At 43.8% G+C, this 24,590-nt stretch overlaps 1 protein-coding gene across 1 annotated transcript; it reads left to right on the plus strand.

The window, feature by feature from the left end:
- Positions 1 to 20,161: 20,161 nt before the first annotated feature.
- LOC119285018 (7-methyl-GTP pyrophosphatase-like) lies at positions 20,162 to 24,199 on the plus strand. The gene is made up of 9 exons (XM_037564216.1): positions 20,162 to 20,272; positions 20,377 to 20,448; positions 20,550 to 20,624; positions 21,343 to 21,435; positions 22,310 to 22,379; positions 22,474 to 22,565; positions 23,325 to 23,366; positions 23,504 to 23,584; positions 23,690 to 24,199. Exons 1-9 carry the CDS (start codon positions 20,249 to 20,251, stop codon positions 23,768 to 23,770), a joined length of 630 nt encoding a protein of 209 aa, XP_037420113.1. The 5' UTR covers positions 20,162 to 20,248; the 3' UTR covers positions 23,771 to 24,199.
- The last annotated feature ends 391 nt before the right edge of the window (positions 24,200 to 24,590 follow it).

Raw genomic sequence — 24,590 nt, forward strand, 5'->3', positions numbered from 1 at the left:
TCGGCGGCGAGAGTCGGTGAGCGTCGGTGAGGGGTTTTACTGAGAGGGAGAGAGGTCCAGGAGGACGGCGACGACACGGTAAATCTATTAGACATGCTCGTGCTCGCTGAGACGCCGAGCAGAGGAGGGACCTAAGCAAGAATCCACCCTGGGCGCGGCCAACGGCAGCAGAGCACGCACACATGCTTGCCATTAACGTGGTCACCGTGTGCACTGGCTTGTGGGGGGGGGGAGAGGGGCTTGGACATGTTGTCTAGTGCATAGTTCATCCATGGTAGGTCTCAACTACGGTGGTAGTTTGGTTGATCCTGGAGGTGTTGGGGCATAATGGAGCTCATACTAATATAGTTGCTTTATAACTCACATTATGGGTCCAGAATCAAGATTTGGATGATGCACTTACATGGAGTAACCACTTGAGGTAAAACTTGGCAGGGCTCAGTGATTTGGCCTGATAAAGGTGCTGTTAAAATTTCATACCAATTGGATTCACCAAAATGGTACTTGCTTCACAAACATCCTTGCTGACCAAAAACTTGCAAGAATTCTAAAGAAATGTTGTCTAGGTGAAATGGTGCCAAATTTGGTGGAGAGAAGTTATTTGGGTAGGAGAATGCTCTGGTAAATGTTCAAGCAAAATGAAGCAACATAAAATATACTTGCTTCACAACCTGAAAATGTTGACAGAATCAAAGATTTGATGTTGTGCTCACATAGTTCAAGGGATGGAGCTGAAATTTGTAGGCGTAGGATAATATGAGCACATGAAGGAGTGTGCAAAATTTCAACTCATTTTGATAACCCTAGCTAGCACTTCCTTCACAAAGGCTTCCCTCAGACAGGAACTTTTGAAAAAACACTGAGGAAGTTTGGCTAGGCAAACAAAGTTGAATTTTGTCACAGGGCAATTATTTGGATGATATATCATGCCCAAAAAGTTTGGGGGCAAATGGGCAAAGATAAATAGCACTTGCTTCACAATGTGCCATTTAGGACAAAATAAGAAATGAATTTATTGAGCATGATGGAAAATATGGCCAATGAATTATTTTGCCGTATTTGAGGAACATATGACCCAAACAATTTATAAGAATTATTTGGGGATTTTTGGATGGACATAAATATAGGTTGCTTCACAACCTAGGGCGGATAGGGTTATTCCTTTAATAGAAAAAGGAATTTTCTCTAGAAAAAAATTAGGGTTTGTTCAAGCAGTGGAGTGACATGGTCTTGGCAAGGTTTTTAGGATGATGAGCCACTTGGGAGGGGAAATGAAGATGATTTCCCAGGTGACAAGGCCACAGAACACTCCAAAAAGAAAAACAGAGCAAAACCCAATAAATCAAAAAGAAAAAGGAAAGGGCCAACATTCAGGCTGTTACAACTCTTACCCCCTTAAAGAAATCTCATCCTCGAGATTTAGTTGCTCAGGGGACAAGTATGTCTTGAGGACACCGTTTCCAACTCGGGTATCCTTTTTCCTTTATTTATTGTTTCCCCCAAGAATTTTAGATGATTTCATTATCTTTGCTCGGGGTGGTTTGCTTCACCTTTCCCCAAATCCTGACAGGTCTTTGCTCATATACCAAATCCTTTTGCTGACGTTGATTCTTTCATACATGCGATGATATCCAATGGGCCTGAGCATAAATTTTCCTTCGGTCAAACCTTTTTACTTCTGTCATGGGTTTGCTTCAAGTAAATGCAAGCCTTCTGGTTTCAATAAATGTTGAGAAATGATCATGAAAATCTTCTGTCAGGATCTGACTACTCATAGGTGGTACTGATTTTGATTTATTTCTTTGGCTCGAGCATGAGATATGTACCAAATATCTGACCGCCTGTTGTCAGGAGCAATATACCGGTGTATGGAGTTATAGATATATCATACCTCAAATATTTTCATCTTGAGACCTTGCCCGACAGGTGGCTGACGGCCAAATGATTTTCCTGACTAACTGACCATGTACTTGATTTCATCGGCGAGTATACCGGGTCTGAGATGATTGTTCGGCTTTTGACTTTCTCATTTTATTGGTATACTCATTTGGATTTTCCACACTAACCATTCCAAGCGGGGCAGCGGGATATGAAATTCTTGTAACACAAAGTAGGCCTCTGAGGGTATATCTTTGTGGATCCATATGGGATTATGGCCTCCAACTGACTTGGGGTATCCGGACCCTGATGGTCGTGCAAAATAATCATACCTTTGTTGTCGGTCTCGCCTTTTAACAATCATGATTTTCTTTGTCAGGATACCTTACTGAAATATCTTGGCCATACATGTCCTTGATTCTTCGTATGACCATGGACGTGATTAGTGCTATATTGTTGGCATTATTCCTTTTGCTTATTTTCTGACCTGGGTCCACACACATATGACATATGTTCGGAGCTTGTAGCTGTACAGAGCTCATTGCTGAGTCCAATCATACAAGAAGGTGACAAGGTTTCATGATATCACCTTGTTTGGTGCGGGAATAATGACATTGGTGACCATTGTCAAGACTATGGATTATGTGATGTCATCCCCATATATTGTCGATCCTTGTAATTCATGAGGTGTATCTCTGCTCATTTTCCTTTGTTACCCGTGAGATTGTGGGATCCTTACTTTCCTTAGGTATATCTGTTGGATTTGTACCTCGTATAAGTGACTGATATGATTGGGGATGCATGCTCACCATATGTGTGAGAATCATATGCAACCGAACACTTGATCCTTGCGGTAGGCATATGTTTTGACTACATTGTACCTCTGACAAAATTATTGCAAATCTGATCCTTGAACTGCACTGTCAAATATTGCCAACTCGTCATATAATCTTTGGGGACGGTGCATTAGTGTGATACTGACACGGACTGAGTGGCTTACGCGGGAAACCATCCGGGCAGCTTGCTGAGGAAGGCTCGTTAGCTTCTGCTCGAAGCTTTGGTTTGGGTAGCGTTCAGAAGAAGCCTCGATAGCTTACACACGAAGCTTGACATGAGTATTGTGCAGGAGAAGCCGGGTTTCCGTACTTGAGAAGCTTCTCCTTGGGTTTGCTTGTTGTGAACAATTTATTTCTGTCTGTCCGAAGCTTTTACCAAGGTATCTTGCTGAGAAAGACCAGGTATCTTGGACCGGAAATTCTTCACATATCATGTTGAGGAAAATTGAGGAGCCTTGTATCATAAACTTCTTCCGATAACGTGTGGAAGAAGACTGGGTTTCTTACATCCAAAGCTTCATACTAATATGCAGACTGAAATCTACACACACGCCCACAATATTCTGGGGCTGATTATTTGCATGAGAAAAATTGTTTGACCATCTTCCTTGAACATATCACATGCTGACTTTATTTCGGATGATAACATATTTAAAGCATCATGCATCGCTGAGCCAAAATTTTGTATATGACCCATACCTTTGACTGAAAATATATCGTTGATCTTGTACTTGACTTGTCTTGTTGCTGACTTGATCATTACTGTTGTGAGGATTTTGTACTGATACATGCTTGAGTTATCAGTACTATTGTGAGGAGTGCACACTAATGCAAAATTTGATTATCAGCCTCACGATCAGATATTCCCCATTTTACTGCAGTCGGCTAAGAATTCCATTTTGTTTAGTTGAGCTTCCAAATAAACTCCTTGTTGCTTATTCGAGTCCAGTGTCGATTGATGAGCAACTCTTTGTAGGGGGGAAATAATGTAAAACCGGGGCCCAAAAGGAAGAAGCAAAAGAAAATGCACACAACAACAATCAATTCACACTCAATCAGTGTCACATATTACTGCTAGTCACACAATAAGCATGCCTACTTAAGCACACAAATCTCTCGGGATCTCCGATTCTACGATCTAGCATGCTGTGACGATGTGCACGAGGACGAATAAATGTGTGGAAGAATTGGTGTAAACAACGCTACACCAAGTGCTAGCTTAGCCAGGTAGCAACCTGGACTATCTCGGAGGCGAGGATGTACTTGGTAACCATGTAGCAGCACACGAATGTCGCGACCACATTATTTTCAAGCGGACGGAAAATATCCGTACTCGTCCAAGAAATAGGATAACGGGGAAAACTGAGGCTACTGACATTGCCCTTTCTTGATAACTCAGATCATTAAGGGTTGCCAACACGACAAAAAAAAGAGCAATTCATGATAGATGCATGTTCATCACCGAAACGATAGACGGGGCTGAAAGGAGGATATCGGCGAGATACTTGAGCACCATTTCTGCAAACCGTGTTAGGATCACTTGGCATCACTCTGCTGGGACAGAAATGACACCAAACACCAAAGAACGAACAAGAAAAGAAAACTGAAGAAATGCAAAGGTTGAGCTGTAGTGGATCCGAGCTGATGCCAGCTACACTCACTAGATAAACCGTCAGCAACAAATACTAAGGATATATGCATGTTGTGCAACAAACAAATGCAGCAACCAAATGCAATAAACAAGCCAAACTTAAACTACCGAGTTCTATCAGTTTCTACCGCTCGCATTGACTAGGGTGTCCTACAACCAGACCTGCTCTGATACCAAGCATGTGGCACCCCGGCTTAGAGAAACCGGAACGCCCCGTATTCTAGCCCAGAGATCGAGGAGAAGTCTCTGGAATATGGCACTGCTTGACATAGAACAAATCAGCTCTTATTACAAGAATAATAATACAAGGGTATGATGTTACAAAGAAACACATCAGCACGACGACACTATGCCTGCGATACTACACTTGCTCTATGCTAGCAGCGAAACAACTCGTAATAGCGGAATACGTCTAGCAGCGGAACAACGATGAAGGTGGTGAATTCCACTCCGCAGGGACTCTGGCTGGGACACGATCTAGCTCGCACGCATGGCAACCATCGACAAGCAGTCAAGCAATCATAACATCACCTGCAATCTGGCATGACATGCCAGGTCAGTACATTGAATGTACTTGCAAGCTTACAACAACCATAAACATCAAGGCAAGACAATAACATAGCATTTAACAGGTTAATTAAATTAACAACTATTATTATGAAGCAACTACTAAGCATGGTATGAAACTAATGCAATACTGATAAATCACCATCTCAGATCTCCATAACCATATCTCTCTTGGCTAACCGGCCAACCAGTATACCATCTCGATCACCTCGTGATCAAAACCAAACGGTGATCATTCTGGCGATCACAACCATGACCAACGCTTGGTCTCAAACGGTGATCTTTCCGGCGATCACTACCACGACCAACACTGGGTCTCCAACATCATCATCAACATCCTGCCAATCTGTACTGCTCAACATATCAACATATAAATCACATATAAGTCATTCCGTCATGTGAGTGTTGATCGAACGGTGTGACCTAGTACGAACCCATGCCCATGACCGAGGACGCGGCTATTGGTAGATTTAAATACACACTCTCTGCAGAGGTAGCGCACTTTACCCACACCACGGAACCCATGGCCTCGCACTCCCATTCGGGTGGACCAACGGCGTTCCGACAAAACCAATCTACTGCCATGACACTCTCCCGGCCACTCCGACCCACTCCCAACTGGGCTAGTCCTGGGTGGCCCCGTGTCTACCAAAGACACAACGACCACCGTCGTGGCCAAAACGTCCCTCACGGGGACCGTGCACATAACAACAACAACAACAACAACAACAGGCACACAAGGTTATGTCTGCTTACCGGGCCAGGGTACCGCACGCCCATAACCTTCCCTCATTGGAGGCACCGGCGAGAGGCACAACAATAGACCGCATTAGGGCCTTCCCATAAAGGCAAATGTGGTTGAAGGAAATATGCCCTAGAGGCAATAATAAAGTTATTATTTATTTCCTTATATCATGATAAATGTTTATTATTCATGCTAGAATTGTATTAACTGGAAACATAATACATGTGTGAATACATAGACAAACAGTATGTCACTAGTATGCCTCTACTTGACTAGCTCGTTGAATCAAAGATGGTTAAGTTTCCTAGCCATAGACATGAGTTGTCATTTTATTAACGGGATCACATCATTAGGAGAATGATGTGATTGACTTGACCCATTCCGTTAGCATAGCACTTGATCGTTTAGTTTGTTGCTATTGCTTTCTTCATGACTTATAGATGTTCCTATGACTATGAGATTATGCAACTCCCGTTTACTAGAGGCACACTTCGTGTGCTACCAAATGTCACAACGTAACTGGGTGATTATAAAGGTGCTCTACAGGTGTCTCCGAAGGTACTTGTTGGGTTGGCGTATTTCGAGATTAGGATTTGTCACTTCGATTGTCGGAGAGGTATCTCTGGGCCCTCTCGGTAATGCACATCACCTAAAGCCTTGCAAGCATTGCAACTAATGAGTTAGTTGCAAGATGATGTATTACGGAACGAGTAAAGAGACTTGCCAGTAACGAGATTGAACTAGGTATTGAGATACCGACGATAGAATCTTGGGCAAGTAACATACCGATGACAAAGGGAACAATGTATGTTGTTATGCGGTTTGACCGATAAAGATCTTCGTAGAATATGTGGGAGCCAATATGAGCATCCAGGTTCCGCTATTGGTTATTGACCGGAGACGTGTCTCGGTCATGTCTACATTGTTCTCGAACCCGTAGGGTCCGCACGCTTAAGGTTTAGATGACAGTTATATTATGAGTTTATGAGTTTTGATGTACCGAAGGAGTTCGGAGTCCCGGATGAGATCGGGGACATGACGAGGAGTCTCGAAATGGTCGAGACGTAAAGATCGATATATTGGACGATGATATTCGGACATCGGAAAGGTTCCGAGTGATTCGGGTATTTTTCGGAGTACCGGAGAGTTACGGGAATTCGCCGGGGAGTATATGGGCCTTATTGGGCCATACGGGAATAGAGGAGAAAGGCCAAAAGGAAGGAGGCACGCCCCCCCCCCCCTCTGGTCCGAATTGGACAAGGGGTGCAGCCCCCTTTTCCTTGTTCCTCTCCCCCTCTTTTCCTTCTCTCCTACTCCAACAAGGGAAGGAGGAGTCCTACTCCCGGTGGGAGTAGGACTCCCCCCTTGGCGCGCCCTCCTCCTAGGCCGGCCGCCTCCCCCTTGCTCCTTTATATACGGGGGCAGGGGGCACCCCATAGACACAACAATTGATCTCTTGATCTCTTAGCCGTGTGTGGTGCCCCCCTCCACCATAATCCACCTCGATCATATCGTACCGGTTCTTAGGCGAAGCCCTGCGTCGGTAGAACATCATCGTCGTCACCACGCCGTTGTGCTGACGAAACTCTCCCTCAACACTCGGCTGGATCGGAGTTCGAGGGACGTCATCGAGTTGAACGTGTGCAGAACTTGGAGGTGCCGTGCGTTCGGTACTTGATCGGTTGGATCGTGAAGACGTACAACTACATCAACCGCATTGTGCTAACGCTTCCGCTTTAGGTCTATGAGGGTACGTGGACAACACTCTCCCCTTTTGTTGCTATGCATCACCATGATCTTGCTTGTGCGTAGGAAAATTTTGAAATTACTATGTTCCCCAACAGTGGCATCAGAGCCTAGGTTTTATGCGTTGATGTAATATGCACGAGTAGAACACAAGTGAGTTGTGGGCGATATAAGTCATACTGCTTACTAAGCATGTCATACTTTGGTTCGGCGGTATTGTTGGATGAAGCGGCCCGGACCGACATTACGCGTACGCTTACGCGAGACTGGTTTTACCGCCGTGCTATGCACACAGGTGACTAGCGGGTGTCAGTTTCTCCAACTTTAGTTGAACCGAGTGTGGCTATGCCCGGTCCTTGAGAAGGTTAAAACGGCACCAACTTAACAAACTATCGTTGTGGTTTTGATGCGTAGGTAAGAATGGTTCTTGCTCGGCCCGTAGCAGCCACGTAAAACTTGCAACAACAAAGTAGAGGACATCTAACTTGTTTTTGCAGGGCATGTTGTGATGTGATATGGTCAAGACGTGATGAGATATAAGTTGTTGTATGAGATGATCATGTTTTGTTGAAGTTATCGGCAACTGGCAAAAGCCTTATGGTTATCTCTCTATTGCATAAGATGCAAGCGCCAAATAATTTCTTTACTGTATCGCTATGCGATAGCAATAGTTGCAAGAGCAATTGTTGGTGAGACAACCATGTGACGACACATTGATATAGATCAAGATGATGGAGATCATGCTGTCATGCCGGTGACGATGGAAATCATGATGATACTTTGGAGATGGAGATCAAAGGCACACGATGATGATGGCCATATCATGTCACATATTTTGATTGCATGTGATGTTTATCTTTTATACATCTTATTTTGCTTAGTTCGACGGTAGCTTCATAAGATGATCTCTCACTAATTATCAAGGTACAAGTGTTCTCCCTAAGTATGCACCGTTGCGAAAGTTCTTCGTGCTGAGACACCACGTGATGATCGGGTGTGATAGGCTCTACGTTCAAATACAACGGGTGCAAAACAGTTGCACACGCGGAATACTCAGGTTAAACTTGACGAGCCTAGCATATAACAGATATGGCCTCGGAACACGGAGACCGAAAGGTCGAGCGTGAATCATATAGTAGATATGATCAACATAGTGATGTTCACCATTGAAACTACTCCATCTCACGTGATGATCGGACATGGTTTAGTTGATATGGATCACGTGATCACTTAGAGGATTAGAGGGATGTCTATCTAAGTGGGAGTTCTTAAGTAATATGATTAATTGAACTTTAATTTATCATGAACTTAGTCCTGGTAGTATTAGCATATCTATGTTGTAGATCAATAGCTCGCGTTTAGATCCCCTGTTTTATTTTTGATATGTTCCTAGAGAAAATTAAGTTGAAAGATGTTAGTAGCAATGATGCGGATTGGATCCGTGATCTAAGGATTATCCTCATTGCTGCACAGAAGAATTATATCCTTAATGCACCGCTAGGGGACTGATCTATTGCAGGAGTAGATGCACACGTTATGAACGTTTGGCTAGCTCAATATGATGACTACTTGATAGTTTAGTGCACCATGCTTAACAGCTTAGAATCGGGGCTTCAAAGACGTTTTGAACGTCATGGATCATATGGATGTTCCAAGAGTTGAAGTTAATATTTCAAGCAAATACCCGAGTTGAGAGATATGAAGTCTCCAACAAGTTCTATAGCTAAAAGATGGAGGAGAATAGCTCAAGCAGTGAGCATGTGTTCAGATTGTCTGGGTACTACAATCGCTTGAATCAAGTGGGAGTTAATCTTCCAGATAAAATAGTGATCGACAGAATTCTCTAGTCACCATCACCAAGTTAGTAGAACTTCATGATGAACTATAGTATGCAAGGGATGATGAAAACAATTCCTGAGCTTTTCATGATGATGAAATCGGTGAAGGTATAAATCAAGAAAGAGCATCAAGTATTGATGGTAGACAAGACCACTGGTTTCAAGAAAAGGGCAAATGGAAGAAGGGGAACTTCAAGAAGAACGGCAAGCAAGTTGTTGCTCAAGTGAAGAAGCCCAAGTCTGGTCCTAAGCCTGAGACTAAGTGCTTCTACTGCAAAGGGACTGGTCACTTGAAGCGGAACTACCCCAAGTAATTGGCGGATAAGAAGGATGGCAAAGTAAACATAGGTATATTTGATATACATGTTATTGATGTGTACTTTACTAGTGTTCGTAGCAACCCCTCGGTATTTGATACTGGTTTAGTTGCTAAGAGTAGTAACTCGAAACAGGAGTTGCAGAATAAACAAAGACTAGTGAAGGGTGAAGTGACGATGTGTATTGGAAATGGTTCCAAGATTGATATGATCATCATCGCACACTCCCTATACTTTCGGGATTAGTGTTAAACCTAAAATAAATGTTATTTAGTGTTTGCGTTGAGCATGAATATGATTGGATCATGTTTATTGCAATACGGTTATTCATGTAAGTTAGAGAATAATTGTTGTTCTATTTACATGAATAAAACCTTCTATGGTCATACACCCAATGAAAATGGTTTGTTGGATCTCGATCGTGGTGATACACATTTTTAAAATATTGAAGACAAAAGATGCAAAGTTAATAATGATAGTGCAACTTATTTGTGGCACTGCCGTTTAGGTCATATTGGTGTAAAGCGCATGAAGAAAATCCATGTTGATGGGCTTTTGGAATCACTTGATTATGAATCAGTTGATGCTTGCGAACCATGCCTCATGGGCAAGATGACTAAGACTCCGTTCTCCGGAACAATGTAGCAAGCAACAGATTTGTTGGAAATCATGCATACTGATGTATGTGGTCCGATGAATATTGAAGCTCACGGCAGGTATCATTATTTTCTGATCTTCACAGATGATTTGAGCAAATATGAGTATATCTACTTGATGAAACACAAGTCTGAAACATTTGAAATGTTCAAAGAATTTTAGAGTGAAGTGGAGAATCATCGTAACAAAATAAAAGTTTCTACGATATGATCGCAGAAGTAAAATATTTGAGTTACGAGTTTGGCCTTCAGTTAAAACAATGTGAAATAGTTTCACTACTCACGCCACCTGGAACACCACAGTGTAATGGTGTGTCCGAACGTCGTAACCGTGCTTTATTAGATATGGTGCGATCTATGATGTCTCTTACCGATTACCACTATCGTTTTGGGGTTATGCATTAGAGACAGCTACATTCATGTTAAATAGGGCACCATCTAAATCCGTTGAGATGACACCGTATGAACTGTGGTTTGGCGAGAAACCTAAGCTATCATTTCTTAAAGTTTGGGACTGCGATGTTTATGTGAAAAAGTTTCAACATGATAAGCTCGAACCCAAATCGGAGAAGTAAATCTTCATAGGATACCCAAAAGAAAATGTTGAGTACACCTTCTATCACAGATCCGAAGGCAAGATATTCATTGCTGAGAATGGATCCTTTCTAGAGAAGGAGTTTCTCTTGAAAGAAGTGAGTGGGAGGAAAGTAGAACTTGATGAGGTAACTGTACCTGCTCCCTTATTGGAAAGTAATTCATCACAGAAATCTGTTCCTGTGACTACTACACCAATTAGTGAGGAAGCTAATGATGATGATCATGTAACTTCAGATCAAGTTACTACCGAACCTCGTATGTAAACGAGAGTGAGATCCGCACCAAAGTGGTACGGTAATCCTGTTCTGGAGATCATGTTACTTGACCATGACGAACCTACGAACTATGAGGAAGCGATGATGAGCCCAGATTCCGCGAAATGGCTTGAGGCCATGAAACCTGAGATGAGATCCATGTATGAGAGCAAAGTATGGACTTTGATTGACTTGCCCAATGATCAGCGAGCCATTGAGATTAAATGGATCTTCAAGAGGAAGACAGACGCTGATAGTAGTGTTACCATCTACAAAGCTAGAATTGTCGCAAAAAGGTTTTCGACAAGTTCAAGGTGTTGACTACGATGAGAGTTTCTCACTCGTATCTATGCTTAAGTCTGTCTGAATCATGTTAGCAATTGCCACATTTTATGAAATCTGGAAAATGGATAAACAAAACTACATTCCTTAATGGATTTATTAAATAAGAGTTGTATATGATGCAACCAGAAGGTTTTGTCAATCCTAAAGGTGCTAACAAAATATGCAAGCTCCAGCGATCCATCTATGGACTGGTGCAAGCATCTCGGAGTTGGAATATACGCTTTGATAAGTTGATCAAAGCATATAGGTTTATACAGACTTGCGGTGAAGCCTGTATTTACAAGAAAGTGAGTGGGAGCACTACAACATTTCTGATAAGTATATGTGAATGACATATTGTTGATCGGAGATAATGTAGAATTATTCTGCAAAGCATAAAGGAATATTTGAAAGGAGTTTTTCAAAGAAAGACCTCGGTGAAGCTGCTTACATATTGAGCATCAAGATCTATAGAGATAGATCAAGATGCTTGATAAGTTTTTCAATGAGTACATACCTTGATAAGATTTTGAAGTAGTTCAAAATGGAACAGTTAAAGAAGAAGTTCTTGCCTGTGTTACAAGGTGTGAAGTTGAGTAAGACTCAAAACCCGACCACGGCAGAAGATAGAGAGAGAATGAAAGCCATTCCCCAGCCTTAGCCATAGGTTCTATAAAGTATGCCATGTTGTGTACCAGACCTATTGTATACCCTGCCCTGAGTTTGGCAAGGGAGTACAATAGTGATCTAGGAGTATATCACTGGACATTGGTCAAAATTATCCTTAGTGGAATAAGGATATGTTTCTCGATTATGGAGGTGACAAAAGGTTCGTCGTAAAGGGTTACGTCAATGCAAGTTTTGACACTGATCCAGATGACTCTAAATCTCAATCTGGATACATATTGAAAGTGGGAGCAATTAGCTAGAGTAGCTCCGTGCAGAGCATTGTTGACATAGAAATTTGCAAAATACTTACGGATCTGAATGTGGCAGACCCGTTGACTGAACTTCTCTCACAAGCAAAACATGATCACACCTTAGTACTCTTTGGGTGTTAATCACATAGCAATGTGAACTAGATTATTGACTCTATTAAACCCTTTGGGTGTTGGTCACATGACGATGTGAACTATGAGTGTTAATCACATGGTGATGTGAACTATTGGTGTTAAATCACATGGCGATGTGAACTAGATTATTGACTCTAGTGCAAGTGGGAGACTGAAGGAAATATGCCCTAGAGGCAATAATAAAGTTATTATTTATTTCCTTATATCATGATAAATATTTATTATTCATGCTAGAATTGTATTAACCGGAAACATAATACATGTGTGAATACATAGACAAACTGTGTGTCACTAGTATGCCTCTACTTGACTAGCTCGTTGAATCAAAGATGGTTAAGTTTCCTAGCCATAGACATGAGTTGTCATTTGATTAACGGGATCACATCATTAGGAGAATGATGTGATTGACTTGACCCATTCCGTTAGCATAGCACTTGATCATTTAGTTTGTTGCTATTGCTTTCTTCATGACTTATACATATTCCTATGACTATGAGATTATGCAACTCCCGTTTACCAGAGGAACACTTTGTGTGCTACCAAACTTCACAACGTAACTGGGTGATTATAAAGGTGCTCTACAGGTGTCTCCGAAGGTACTTGTCGGGTTGGCGTATTTCGAGATTAGGATTTGTCACTCCGATTGTCGGAGAGGTATCTCTGGGCCCTCTCGGTAATGCACATCACCTAAAGCCTTGCAAGCATTGCAACTAATGAGTTAGTTGCGAGATGATGTATTACAGAACGAGTAAAGAGACTTGCCGGTAACGAGATTGAACTAGGTATTGAGATACCGACGATCGCTCGGGCAAGTAACATACCGATGACAAAGGGAACAACGTATGTTGTTATGCGGTTTGACCGATAAAGATCTTCGTAGAATATGTGGAAGCCAATATGAGCATCCAGGTTCCGCTATTGGTTATTGACCGGAGACGTGTCTCGGTCATGTCTACATTGTTCTCGAACCCGTAGGGTCCGCACGCTTAAGGTTTCGATGACAGTTATATTATAAGTTTATGAGTTTTGATGTACCGAAGGAGTTCGGAGTCCCGGATGAGATCGGGGACATGACGAGGAGTCTCGAAATGGTCGAGACGTAAAGATCAATATATTGGACGACTATATTCGGACATCGGAAAGGTTCCGAGTGATTCGGGTATTTTTCGGAGTACCGGAGAGTTACGGGAATTCGCCGGGGAGTATATGGGCCTTATTGGGCCATACGGGAATAGAGGAGAAAGGCCAAAAGGAAGGAGGCACGCCCCCCCCTCTGGTCCGAATTGGACAAGGGGTGCAGCCCCCTTTTCCTTGTTCCTCTCCCCCTCTTTTCCTTCTCTCCTACTCCAACAAGGGAAGGAGGAGTCCTACTCCCGGTGGGAGTAGGACTCCCCCCTTGGCGCGCCCTCCTCCTAGGCCGGCCGCCTCCCCCTTGCTCCTTTATATACGGGGGCAGGGGGCACCCCATAGACACAACAATTGATCTCTTGATCTCTTAGCCGTGTGCGATGCCCCTGTCCACCATAATCCACCTCGATCATATCGTAGCGGTGCTTAGGCGAAGCCCTGCATGGGTAGAACATCATCATCGTCACCACGCCGTCGTGCTGACGAAACTCTCCCTCAACACTCGGCTGGATCGGAGTTCGAGGGACGTCATCGAGTTGAATGTGTGCAGAACTCGGAGGTGCCGTGCGTTCGGTACTTGATCGGTCGGATCATGAAGACGTACGACTACATCAACCGTGTTGTGCTAACGCTTCCACTTTTGGTCTACGAGGGTACGTGGACAACACTCTCCCCTCTCATTGCTATGCATCACCATGATCTTGCGTGTGCGTAGGAAATTTTTGAAATTACTACGTTCCCCAACAGTGGTTGCACTGAAAAAGCCCGGTTCGGTGGCACCTGACCAACTTATGACGAGATTTATCCCCAAAATATAATAGTAATGACTGATACTCCGATATCATCTATCAACCTATAATCCAAGTCATGGCACTATCCAACAATTAATCCAAAGCTTAATATCGTCATATCAACATACTCCGAGGACAGTCTAACATTACTATCATGATGAATCCAAGAATGATAGGACTACTACTCAAATATCAAGAACTAACTATCCAACTATGATCCACATGCAAGCATCATCTCCAACATCATACTCCAAAACATAATATCATCTAGCATCATGATGAAAATAACACTAGCCACTAATAATTCAAAGGCAACATGATATCCAAAGTAATGCTCCAAGGTAATAATAGATACCATCATGACAATAATCATACCAGCCACTAGGAATCCAAAGGCAACATGTCATATACAAAATCATCAAAATATAAGTCCTAGAACTCCAAGCAATATCATGGCAACATCAACATCAAAACAATACTCTGAGAAATGCCATGAACAGATCATACATAGCCAATGCACTATTTTAAACAAGTTCAAATAAATAAACCATGTCACTGCATTGCAATCATGCAAATGAAGGGTGTGGCTTGCCTGGGGTGGAATAAATCACCAAGAAGAAGTGCGGTGAAGCCGCGGAAAGAATCGCCGAAAAACGTTCTCTCTCGGAGGGGCTGAATAAGGGCAGGGGCAAAATGGTCATTTTCAGAATGTAAAAACATGGTGAAAAGGTGACCATCATAACGGGCTCAACGAAATGAAGCCGTGGGCTTTGGATTCACCTCAAACGGAGTTGCGAGCGAAAAGTTATAGCCCGACGAAGTTTAGGGACCAATCTATAAAAATAACTCTACAAACAGGCCCCTGAGCTGAAAAATAGAAAACGGATTCTCAGAAAAATACGCTTTCACAGCAGAGAAAACGTATTTCTAGCCGTAGTTAAATGAGAATACGCTCTCATAAAGAAAACGTATTTGCCACCGAACTAAGACAGAAATACGCTTTCGCTAAACGGAAACGTATTTTGGTGAACTGCGTTTCCACTTATCTGACGTGGATGGCGGGGCCGGGCTTGAGGCACTGACAGGTGGGGTCCGCGGGGAGGGGCCTGCCGGCCTGACTGTTTTCAACCTCCCGCTCGGGGAGCTCCTGTCCGAGGGGAGAGGCACGCCCTGACGGCGATTGCCGGCGCTACGGGGCATCTACGGTGAGCTCCGGCTATGGATGGATTCAGCGCTCAATGGCGCATCCAAAGATCCTATCCACGGCCGGTGGGAGGACCCGAGACGCACGAGCTTCGCGTCGGCGGACAGGGGCTTCGGCCATCGGAGAACTCCTGGCAAGAGGCTACCAGAGGAGGACTGGGAGTGTTGGGGTGGATCTAGGGTGTGGATGGGGGCCTCTATAGGTGGAAGGAGGAGGGGAGGAGCCCGGGGCTGCTCCGATTCGAGCGGAGCTCGACGGCGGCTGTGGTGGCCATGGGAGACGAGGAGAGGCTCCGGGAGCGATTGGAGTGGTTAGGGAGGTTGCTGGGAGTGAGGGAGAGGTGATGGAGAGCTCGGGAGGCCGCGAGGTGGTCTATATATAGGCAGGGGAGGGGTGTGTCGCGCTGTCGTCGCCGCGGACGCGTGCCCACGCGCATGAGCTCGGAGGCAGGCAACGAGGGAGGCACAATGGAGGTTCTCACGGAGCAGAGGCGGCCAAGGAAGCACGGGGGGATGACGACGTCGACAAACAGAGCCAAACCACCACTGTGCTCTCGTGGGCGTTCGGCGGCGAGCGTCGGTGAGGGGTTTTACTAAGAGGAAGAAAGGTCCAGGAGGACGATGACGACACGGTAAATCTATTAGACATGCTCGTGCTCGCTGAGACACCGAGCAGAGGAGGGGCCCGAGCAAGAATCCACCCTGGGCGCGGCCAACGGTAGCAGAGTGCGCGCATAGGCGTGCCATTAACGCGGTCACCGCGTGCACTGGCTTGTAGTGGGGGATAGGGGCTTGGACATGTTGTCTAGTGCGTAGTTCATCCAGGGTAGGTCTCAACTACGGTGGTAGTTTGGTTAAAACTGCTATGGTTAAAAGGTAACCACCCTATGAAGTTTACTGCGGTAAACTTGGGTGAGAACTGCTGAGCAACAGGGATTTTACTTGCGCCAAAGAGTTTGTCTGGGGTGATTATCTATGGAAGGACTATGATCCTGGAGGTTTTGGGGCATAATGGATCTCAAACTAATATAGTTGCTTTGTAACTCACATTGTGGGTCCAGAATCAAGATTTGGATGATGCACTCACATGGAGTAACCACTTGAGGTAAAACTTGGCAGGGCTTAGTGATTTGGCCAGATAAAGGTGCTGTAAAAATTTCATACCAATTTGATTCACCAAAATGGTACTTGCTTCACAAATATCCTTGCTGACCAGAAACTTGCAAGAATTCTAGAGAAATATTGGCTATGTGAAATGGTTCCAAATTTGGTGGAGATAAGCTAGTTGGGCAGGAGAATGCTCTGGTAAATTTTCAGGCAAAATGAAGCAAGATAAAATATAATTGCTTCACAACCTGAAAATGTTGATAGAATCAAAGATTTGATGTTGTGCTCACATAGATCAAGGGATGGAGCTGATATTTGTAAGAGTAGGACAATATGAGCACATGAAGGAGTGTGCAAAATTTCAACTCATTTGGATAACTCTAGCTAGCACTTCCTTCACAAAGGCTTCTCTCAGACAGGAACTTTTGAAAACTCACTGAGGAAGTTTGGCTAGGCAAATAAAGTTTAATTTTGGCACATGGCAATTATTTGGATGATATATCATTCCCAAAAAGTTTGGGGGCAAATGGGAAAATATAAATAGCACTTGCTTCACAATTTGCCATTTAGGACAGAATAGGAAATGAATTTATTGAGCATGATGGAAAATATGGCCAATGAATTATTTTGCCATATTTGAGGAAGATATGACCCAAAAAATTTATAAGAATTATTTGGGGATTTTTGGATGGACAGAAATATAGGTTGCTTCACAACCTAGGGCAAATAGGGTTATTCCTTTAATAGAAAAAGGAATTTTCTCTAGAAAAGAAATTAGGGTTTGGCCAAGCAGTAGAGTGACATGGTCTTGGCAAGGTTTTTAGGATGATGAGCCACTTGGGAGGGGAAATGAAGATGATTTCCCATGTGACAATGCCACAGAACCACTCCAAAAAGAAAAACAGAGCAAAAACCAATAAATCAAAAAGAAAAAGAAAAGGGCCAAAATCCAGGCTGTTACGCCCGGATGAGATCACAGACATGACGAGGAGCTCGGAAATGGTCCGAAGGTAAAGATTGATATATAGGATGATGCTATTTGGTCTCCGGAATGGTTTCGAAATGCACCGAAAAGTTATCGAAATACTTGAAGGGGTTTCGGAGGCACCGGGAGTGTGTTGGGCCTTTTTGGGCCATGTAGAGGGGAACACACTAGCCCACATGGGCTAGTGCACCCCCTCGAGGCTGCCGCACCTAATACATGGTAAAGGAGGGGCGCCACCCCCTCTTACCATATCCCGGAGAAGGGAAGAAGGAAAGAAGGGGGCGTCTCCCCCCTTTCCTTCCCCCTTTGTGCCATTATTTGGCAGGGGGGCGCACCAAAGGGAGGAACCCTAGGGCAGCCACCACACCTATTGGGGCACCCTGGTTGCCTCCTCCCCTCCCACACCTATATATATGTGGGGAGGGGTGCCACACAAGACAACTTATTCCACGTCGTGTGTCGGCACCCCTCCACCTCTAGTTTACTCCTCCGTTCTAGATCGTTAAGTGCTTAGATGAAGCCCTGCACGTTTGCTTCGCCACCACCGTCACCACGCCGTTATGCTGATGAAACTCATCTACTACCTCGCCCCACTTGCTGGATCACGATGGCGAGGACGACACCGAGCTGAACGTGTGCAGAACACGGAGGTGTCGTGCGTTCGGTACTTGATCGGGCGGATCAGGAAGGTGTACGACTACATCAACCGTGTTGAATAAACGCTTCCGCTTATGGTCTATGAGGGTACGTAGACACACTCTCCCCCTCGTTGCTATGCATCTCCATGGATAGATCATTGCGTGTGCGTAGAAGTTTTTTGTTTTCCATGCTACGTTTCCCAACAATATCCTCCCGGACTTTAGTCATCTACTCGCGAAGCTTTGCCACCTCAGTGTTGCATTCGGCCAAAATTTTTGTGGTTACTAGAGCCACCAAGAGAGTGCCCAAAGTGGTATCAGTCCTGCCAAGGCTTGAGCCGGTGTTCGACTAGAGCCGGATGCATCGAGAGCCGGTGCCGAGGTACCAGTCCCTGTTACAGCACCAACTGCCGTGGTCCCTACGATGTTTTCATTGCCTGACATATAGACAGCCGCGCGGCGAGGCGGCTCGGGAAACTCTGGATCAATCTCATTGTCGGAGTATCTCCGAGCCTGTCATCGAAGAGCAGAAGGATTGACTCGATGTCCCCAATCGAGGATTCTATGTCCAAATTGACAGCGTGTCGCCGCAGGGCACGGAACCGCCCGAAAGGTCGACCCCATGGATGAAGCCGACAAAGGTGCTAGTCCGTCCGGCTTGCGCCTGGCCGGGTCTAGCGCGACGAGCCAGCTCGACGATGTCGGAGCGGATATCCGGCTCAGGCCCAGAGTCGCCGATTACGCCGATGAAGACATATATCTTGTCGAAGGGTACCTAGTACACGTACTTGATTGAGTCGGCCTCGGGGGCCCACCCCGAGTCGTCGATGTAGAGCTTGCCTCGGTGACTCTTCGTCATCCGACCGATCACATATCCCTCAATCCCTGGGAGAGCGCCCTCCAAGATCTCAACACCACCACGCGCAGGCCCCATGGTGGGCGCCAACTGTCGTGGTTTTGTCACGGCAAATGTCCTCGTGAAAGGACTAAGTCTGGAGGCCATCACAACTAGGTGGTTGCTTGAACGGGGTTGGTCGGGAACGAGGGGCACAAGTTTACCCAGGTTCGGCCCCTCATTGTGGAGGTAAAGATCTACTTCATGCTTGATTGATATTGCTGGAGATCTCGATTACAAGGATGCGAATTCGCTAACCTAGCTCTCGAGAGATTGCAACTTAGTCTTTTCGTTCCTAGGAACTCCCCTTTATATAATAGGCCGAGTCCCTAGGTTTACATGAGATTTCAGATTGTACTCTCAACAATGATCCTAGTCTAACTCTATATTCATCTTTCCTCCCAAGTTAAGGAATCTTTCATCTGAGTCTTCTTCGTAAGCCGGCCCACCAGGCCTCTTCACGAGCCGGCCTCCTGGCGAATATCTTGTCAGGCCTTGGGCCTTCTTGTTTCCTCCATGACCCGGCAAAGGCTCTGGCCCATGGAGCCTCTTGGCTCTCTGGCCGGGTTAAGACATTAGCCGGGTCTTGGTGCTAGGGAACATCCCCAACAGCAACCTACATGAATTTCTCTATAAACGATGGCTTCTTTGATTGGATGATTCTTAAAATGCACGTAAAATACAAGATTGAATTGCCATGTCTATTTGAGCCCTATGAGTTTCAATTTGCACGGTTGAATCACAAAGAAATATTATTTTCAAGAGATTTGGGTGGATGCTATTTTTTTAATGAAATACAGTACAGTGCCCGCTGCTACATGGGCTGGGCCAGCACGAAGCGCCCTGTGCCCGCTCTCCTATTGGACGCAGCGAGCGTCCCCTTTCCCCACGATAATAAACTGAGCTGCACGAATCATAAAGCGCACACAAATCGCGCACGCTGCTGATGATTAAAGGCAAGAAAGACGGAAGGTCTGCTCCTCTTTCCTCGGTATCGGAGAGAGAGGGAGGAAAACACAATGGCCGCCTCTTCTGCTCTCAGAGTAAGCAAAGCACCCAGTGATTTTTTCCAGGCCCCCCAAAGACCCCCAATCTCGTTTTTCTAACCTGGATTGTGCTTGTGCGTTTGCTTTGGTTGGCGATGCAGCTGATTCTCGGCTCCTCGTCGGCGTCGCGCCGCCAGATTCTGGCCGAGATGGGGTACCAGTTCAAATTACTTGTAGGTGATTTCCCCCCTCGTCTTCTGGGGATGGTTAACTCTAGCAGCTTGCTTGTGATTTGTCTTCTTTCTTTTCTTATTTTTCTCCGCTTGGGTTTTAGAGCGCGGACATTGACGAGAAGGAGATCAGGAAGGAGAAGCCAGAGGAGCTGGTGGTCGCCTTGGCTCACGCGAAAGTAATTTCCTTTCCCTTTTCTTTTATTTAAGAACTAGGTTCTGCTGTCCTTGTAGATTTGTTCTAGCTGTTTTGTTTAGGAATTAGGGCAAGGGCCACATAAGTATTTTCTTAAGAGAGCAAAATCATATTATTTCTCCGCTAGGAGTGGAGTTTGCTTTGCGGGGGTGAGTGAGTTTATTATTTATGGTTATAGAACGAATATTTAGCAAGCTGGCACATTATAGGTTCAGTTTTGTCTTCTTTGTGTGTGTGTGTGTGTGTCAAGACAATGGTCTTTAGTAGTACTATATATGTTACTACCTCTGTCCCCAAATAGATGGCATATAATTCAGTCAAAATGTCAATTATCTCTAAGTTTGACCAAACGTATATACAAATATATTAAGATAAACAATATCGAATCATCATCAATATATCCAGCATTAGATATATTTTCATAATCTATTCATTCAATATTGCAGTTGTTGATATTTTCTTCTATATATCTGGTCAAACTCGGAAATAATTTACTTTTTCACTGGATTTATATGCCATGTATTTGGGGACAGAGGTAGTACTACCCGTTTACAGGGATTAATGCTATTTTCTTGGAATAAAGGACCTCATTTGTATATTTCTTTTCATCAGAAAAATAAGAGTTTGTCAAACTGTGCCAGTTGTAGTTCTGATTTTGCTTTGGTTTTAAAGTGTGCTACTATGCTATGTCAATGGTGTAGGCAGATGCAATATTGGATAAGATGCGGAACAATGGGATGATGAAAGAGATTGTTGACTCTCAAGAGACTACCTTATTGATCACTGCTGACCAAGTATGCATCTTACAACATCCCCTCTAACAATCCTTTTTGTGGAGTGATTTTTGCTTATAATTACGATTTTAGTTTCATGTGGTGATGTGGATATAGCAGAATATTAGTCACTTTACACTGATTTTCTAGAATCTGGATGGAGTGATCCTGGAAACTGTTATTATTATTTGACTGTAGTTACATGATTATGTCACCACTGTATTTCAAGATTTATTGCCTTACCAGTTTTGGTTCTAGTGTTTCCTGGAAATATGGCCCAATCTGTTTAAAAGTAGATATTTTCTTGATCACTGTTTGGTTTAGGAGTTAGGCATATATGCAACATGTCTGTTGTATCTCAACATTGCATCTTGAATGTTGAGAGGGTGCTCAGACAATAATCCATATCAATAAGCATAAATTGGTGTCTGCATAAGTTACTCCCTAGATAATCCATATATCATACACACTAGGATAGCAGTTAGGCCAAAGGAGTTGCATAATATCTGGGTCCAAGCCAAGAGGCACAAATTGGGTATTTGCTTAGTCATTTTTATATGTGTTTTAATCATGTTTCGGTCTTTGGGTCTGAAAGATAGATAATTATAATCAGGAGTATGTTTGGATCTTTGATTTAGAAGCTGTTTTTTTTGCTCATTACTACTGTAGTTACTTTTGTTAAAATTGCTGAGACGAAAAAGTGTTTGTGGGGCACATTATGACATCCAAAAAATGGAGTCTCGATAACATTCATAGTGGAATGTTTACTTAGTTTTTCGAAAAATAGTGAATGTTTATACTCTGTCGCATGCTTGTGCATGTACCATGTGTGTGCACACATTTTAGTGCTTATTTGACTCTCCCCCTTGTTCTGGTATTTTGTTTTCTTTTGGAGGTTGTGATTCATGATGGAGTTATTCGAGAAAAACCTACCACTCCAGAGGAGGCACGTAAATTCATCCAAGGTTTGTCTTACCGACTGTTGTGTGTCGGGGCATGAGCTCAAATTATTTAAGATCATTTATTTGACTTGTCCGTTTAACCACATACTGGTCACAGGATATTCCCAAAGCCATGCTGCGACAATTGGATCTGTGCTTGTTACAAATGTGAAGACCGGAACTAGAAGGGAAGGATGGGATAAATCTGAAGTAATTACCAATTTTTTTCTGATGTTCCATTGAGAAATGAGTACCAAAGTCGTTTGTTCACATAGACATCAGTATTGATTTAAAATTATGGACATTTTTTGAAGGACCGACCTAATCAGTGAATTTTGGTCTTTGATTCAGATTAGTTATACAGTAACATGATCTGGTGTAATGCTAGCTTCATGTTAAAAATCTGGTTCAGCTTTCAGTCCCAGTAAACTGATAAATAACAGTGGCCTAACTTGAGCACGGCCTTCTGAAAAATGGAACCTCTGCGCACATGACACTTTTTTGTCCGCTTCCTGTACGACAACCGATCCAGTGGTTTGCCATGATTTTTTTCAGAGTGTGGATGGTTTGATGTGCACCATCGTACAGGGATCGGACGAAGAAGATTGTATGCATATCAGCGTTCTCTGAAAAATTGATGGGCTAACATCAATTCAGCCTTAGTGTTCAGATGCTCTTGTGCTCTTTCATAAAGCAGAAACCCATCTTATAGTTTTGAGACTAATTTGACATTTGGCACTTTAATTTATCATATCATGGTTTAGTTCAGAATCCTTATGAGATTTTAGGTGCATGTATCAGATAATTAACTCTTGGTGAGTCTAATGTTTAACGTTTCATTGGCACAAAATATCAAATGAATCCTAATGAATATGCATAATCCAGTTATGATCCCATGTTTCCATCAGTTTGAGTTCCGCGTTGCAGAGTTTTGGCCTCACACTTTCCCCTATAATTGTCCCTGTGCAGGTTTATTTCCACAAGATACCCAATGAAGTTGTTGAGAGCTTGGTAAGTCCGAAAAACAAGCATTAATTTTGTCATGTCCTGCGGTGCTCCTGCCTGGTTTATGAAGATGTTAATTTCGAACCATATCCTCTCATTATCGAGTTACACCCACTGAAACTTTTCGCTTGTGTGTATTTCAGATTGAGGAGGGCAATGTCTTCTACGTTGCTGGAGGCCTTCTAGTAGAGCATCCACTGACTTCACCTCTCGTGGAAGCCATTGTGAGTCACATCCTGACATGTTCTCATTCTAGGCTGGACTATATATTTCCATGTTTGAGACAAATGAAACAGTCAAACAGCATCTCAACATGGCAATCTGTGCAGGTCGGTACAATTGATAGCGTAATGGGGCTTCCTAAAGCTCTCACGGAGCAGCTCATCAAGGATTCCCTCCAAGAGCCGTAGCTGCAAATTTCTGAACTAAGCTGGCTGGCGACGGGAGATCTCTTGTTGGAAAATCACTATTCTTGTGCTGAACAAAACTAAACACTCATCCTTTCTGGCAAATGGAGATTGGAGTGGACCCTAATCAGCTTGGTCAGCCTCGCTATACCAACTTTAATAGGCTGAATTTTAGCATTCACTGAATTCCTCTTGGTGGCTAAGTGAACTGGGTAGTAGCCAGTAACATTTTTGGAGACCTTTCTGTGACCAACACGGCATCAATGGGCTTCATTCTTCCATGTGATGTTATGGGTCTGACGGACCAAACATATGTACGTCATCTGTTCTACCGCATGCTATCAGGAGATCAGCGGGTTGTGAATTGTTTTGGGCTATGACTTTATATTCTGAAAAGGAGGATAGGCCCAACTTTTCTGGGGGAGAATTTTATTTCTCCTGGCCTTCGCACCAAGCAACTAGGTTTAAATCTTGGTTGATGGAGCAGCGCACACCTTATTTCACTGCGTTCCAAGCTTGGGCTCCATGAAATAAATGTGGAAAAAACCCTGTGTAGCAGCGGTCAATCCTGGCTTATGGGGTTCTATCTGCTTGATCTATGAATAGTCCATGCTAATCTTCGAACCTGCGTGTGTTTGGTCTGGTCTTGTTCCTTTCATCTTAACATGCTACAGCGTGTGCATCTGGTAGAGGTTGCCGAGTCTGTTTGACTGAGTTTTTTTTTGGGAGTAAGACAGGTTGTTGAGTCTGACGACATTACTGATGATAAGTGGCACGAAAATGCAAAGTTGAGACACTTATTTTGTGATGAAGGGAATATCTA

The sequence above is a fragment of the Triticum dicoccoides genome, chromosome 4A (genome assembly GCF_002162155.2).
Source record: "Triticum dicoccoides isolate Atlit2015 ecotype Zavitan chromosome 4A, WEW_v2.0, whole genome shotgun sequence".
Taxonomy (NCBI): domain Eukaryota; kingdom Viridiplantae; phylum Streptophyta; class Magnoliopsida; order Poales; family Poaceae; genus Triticum; species Triticum dicoccoides.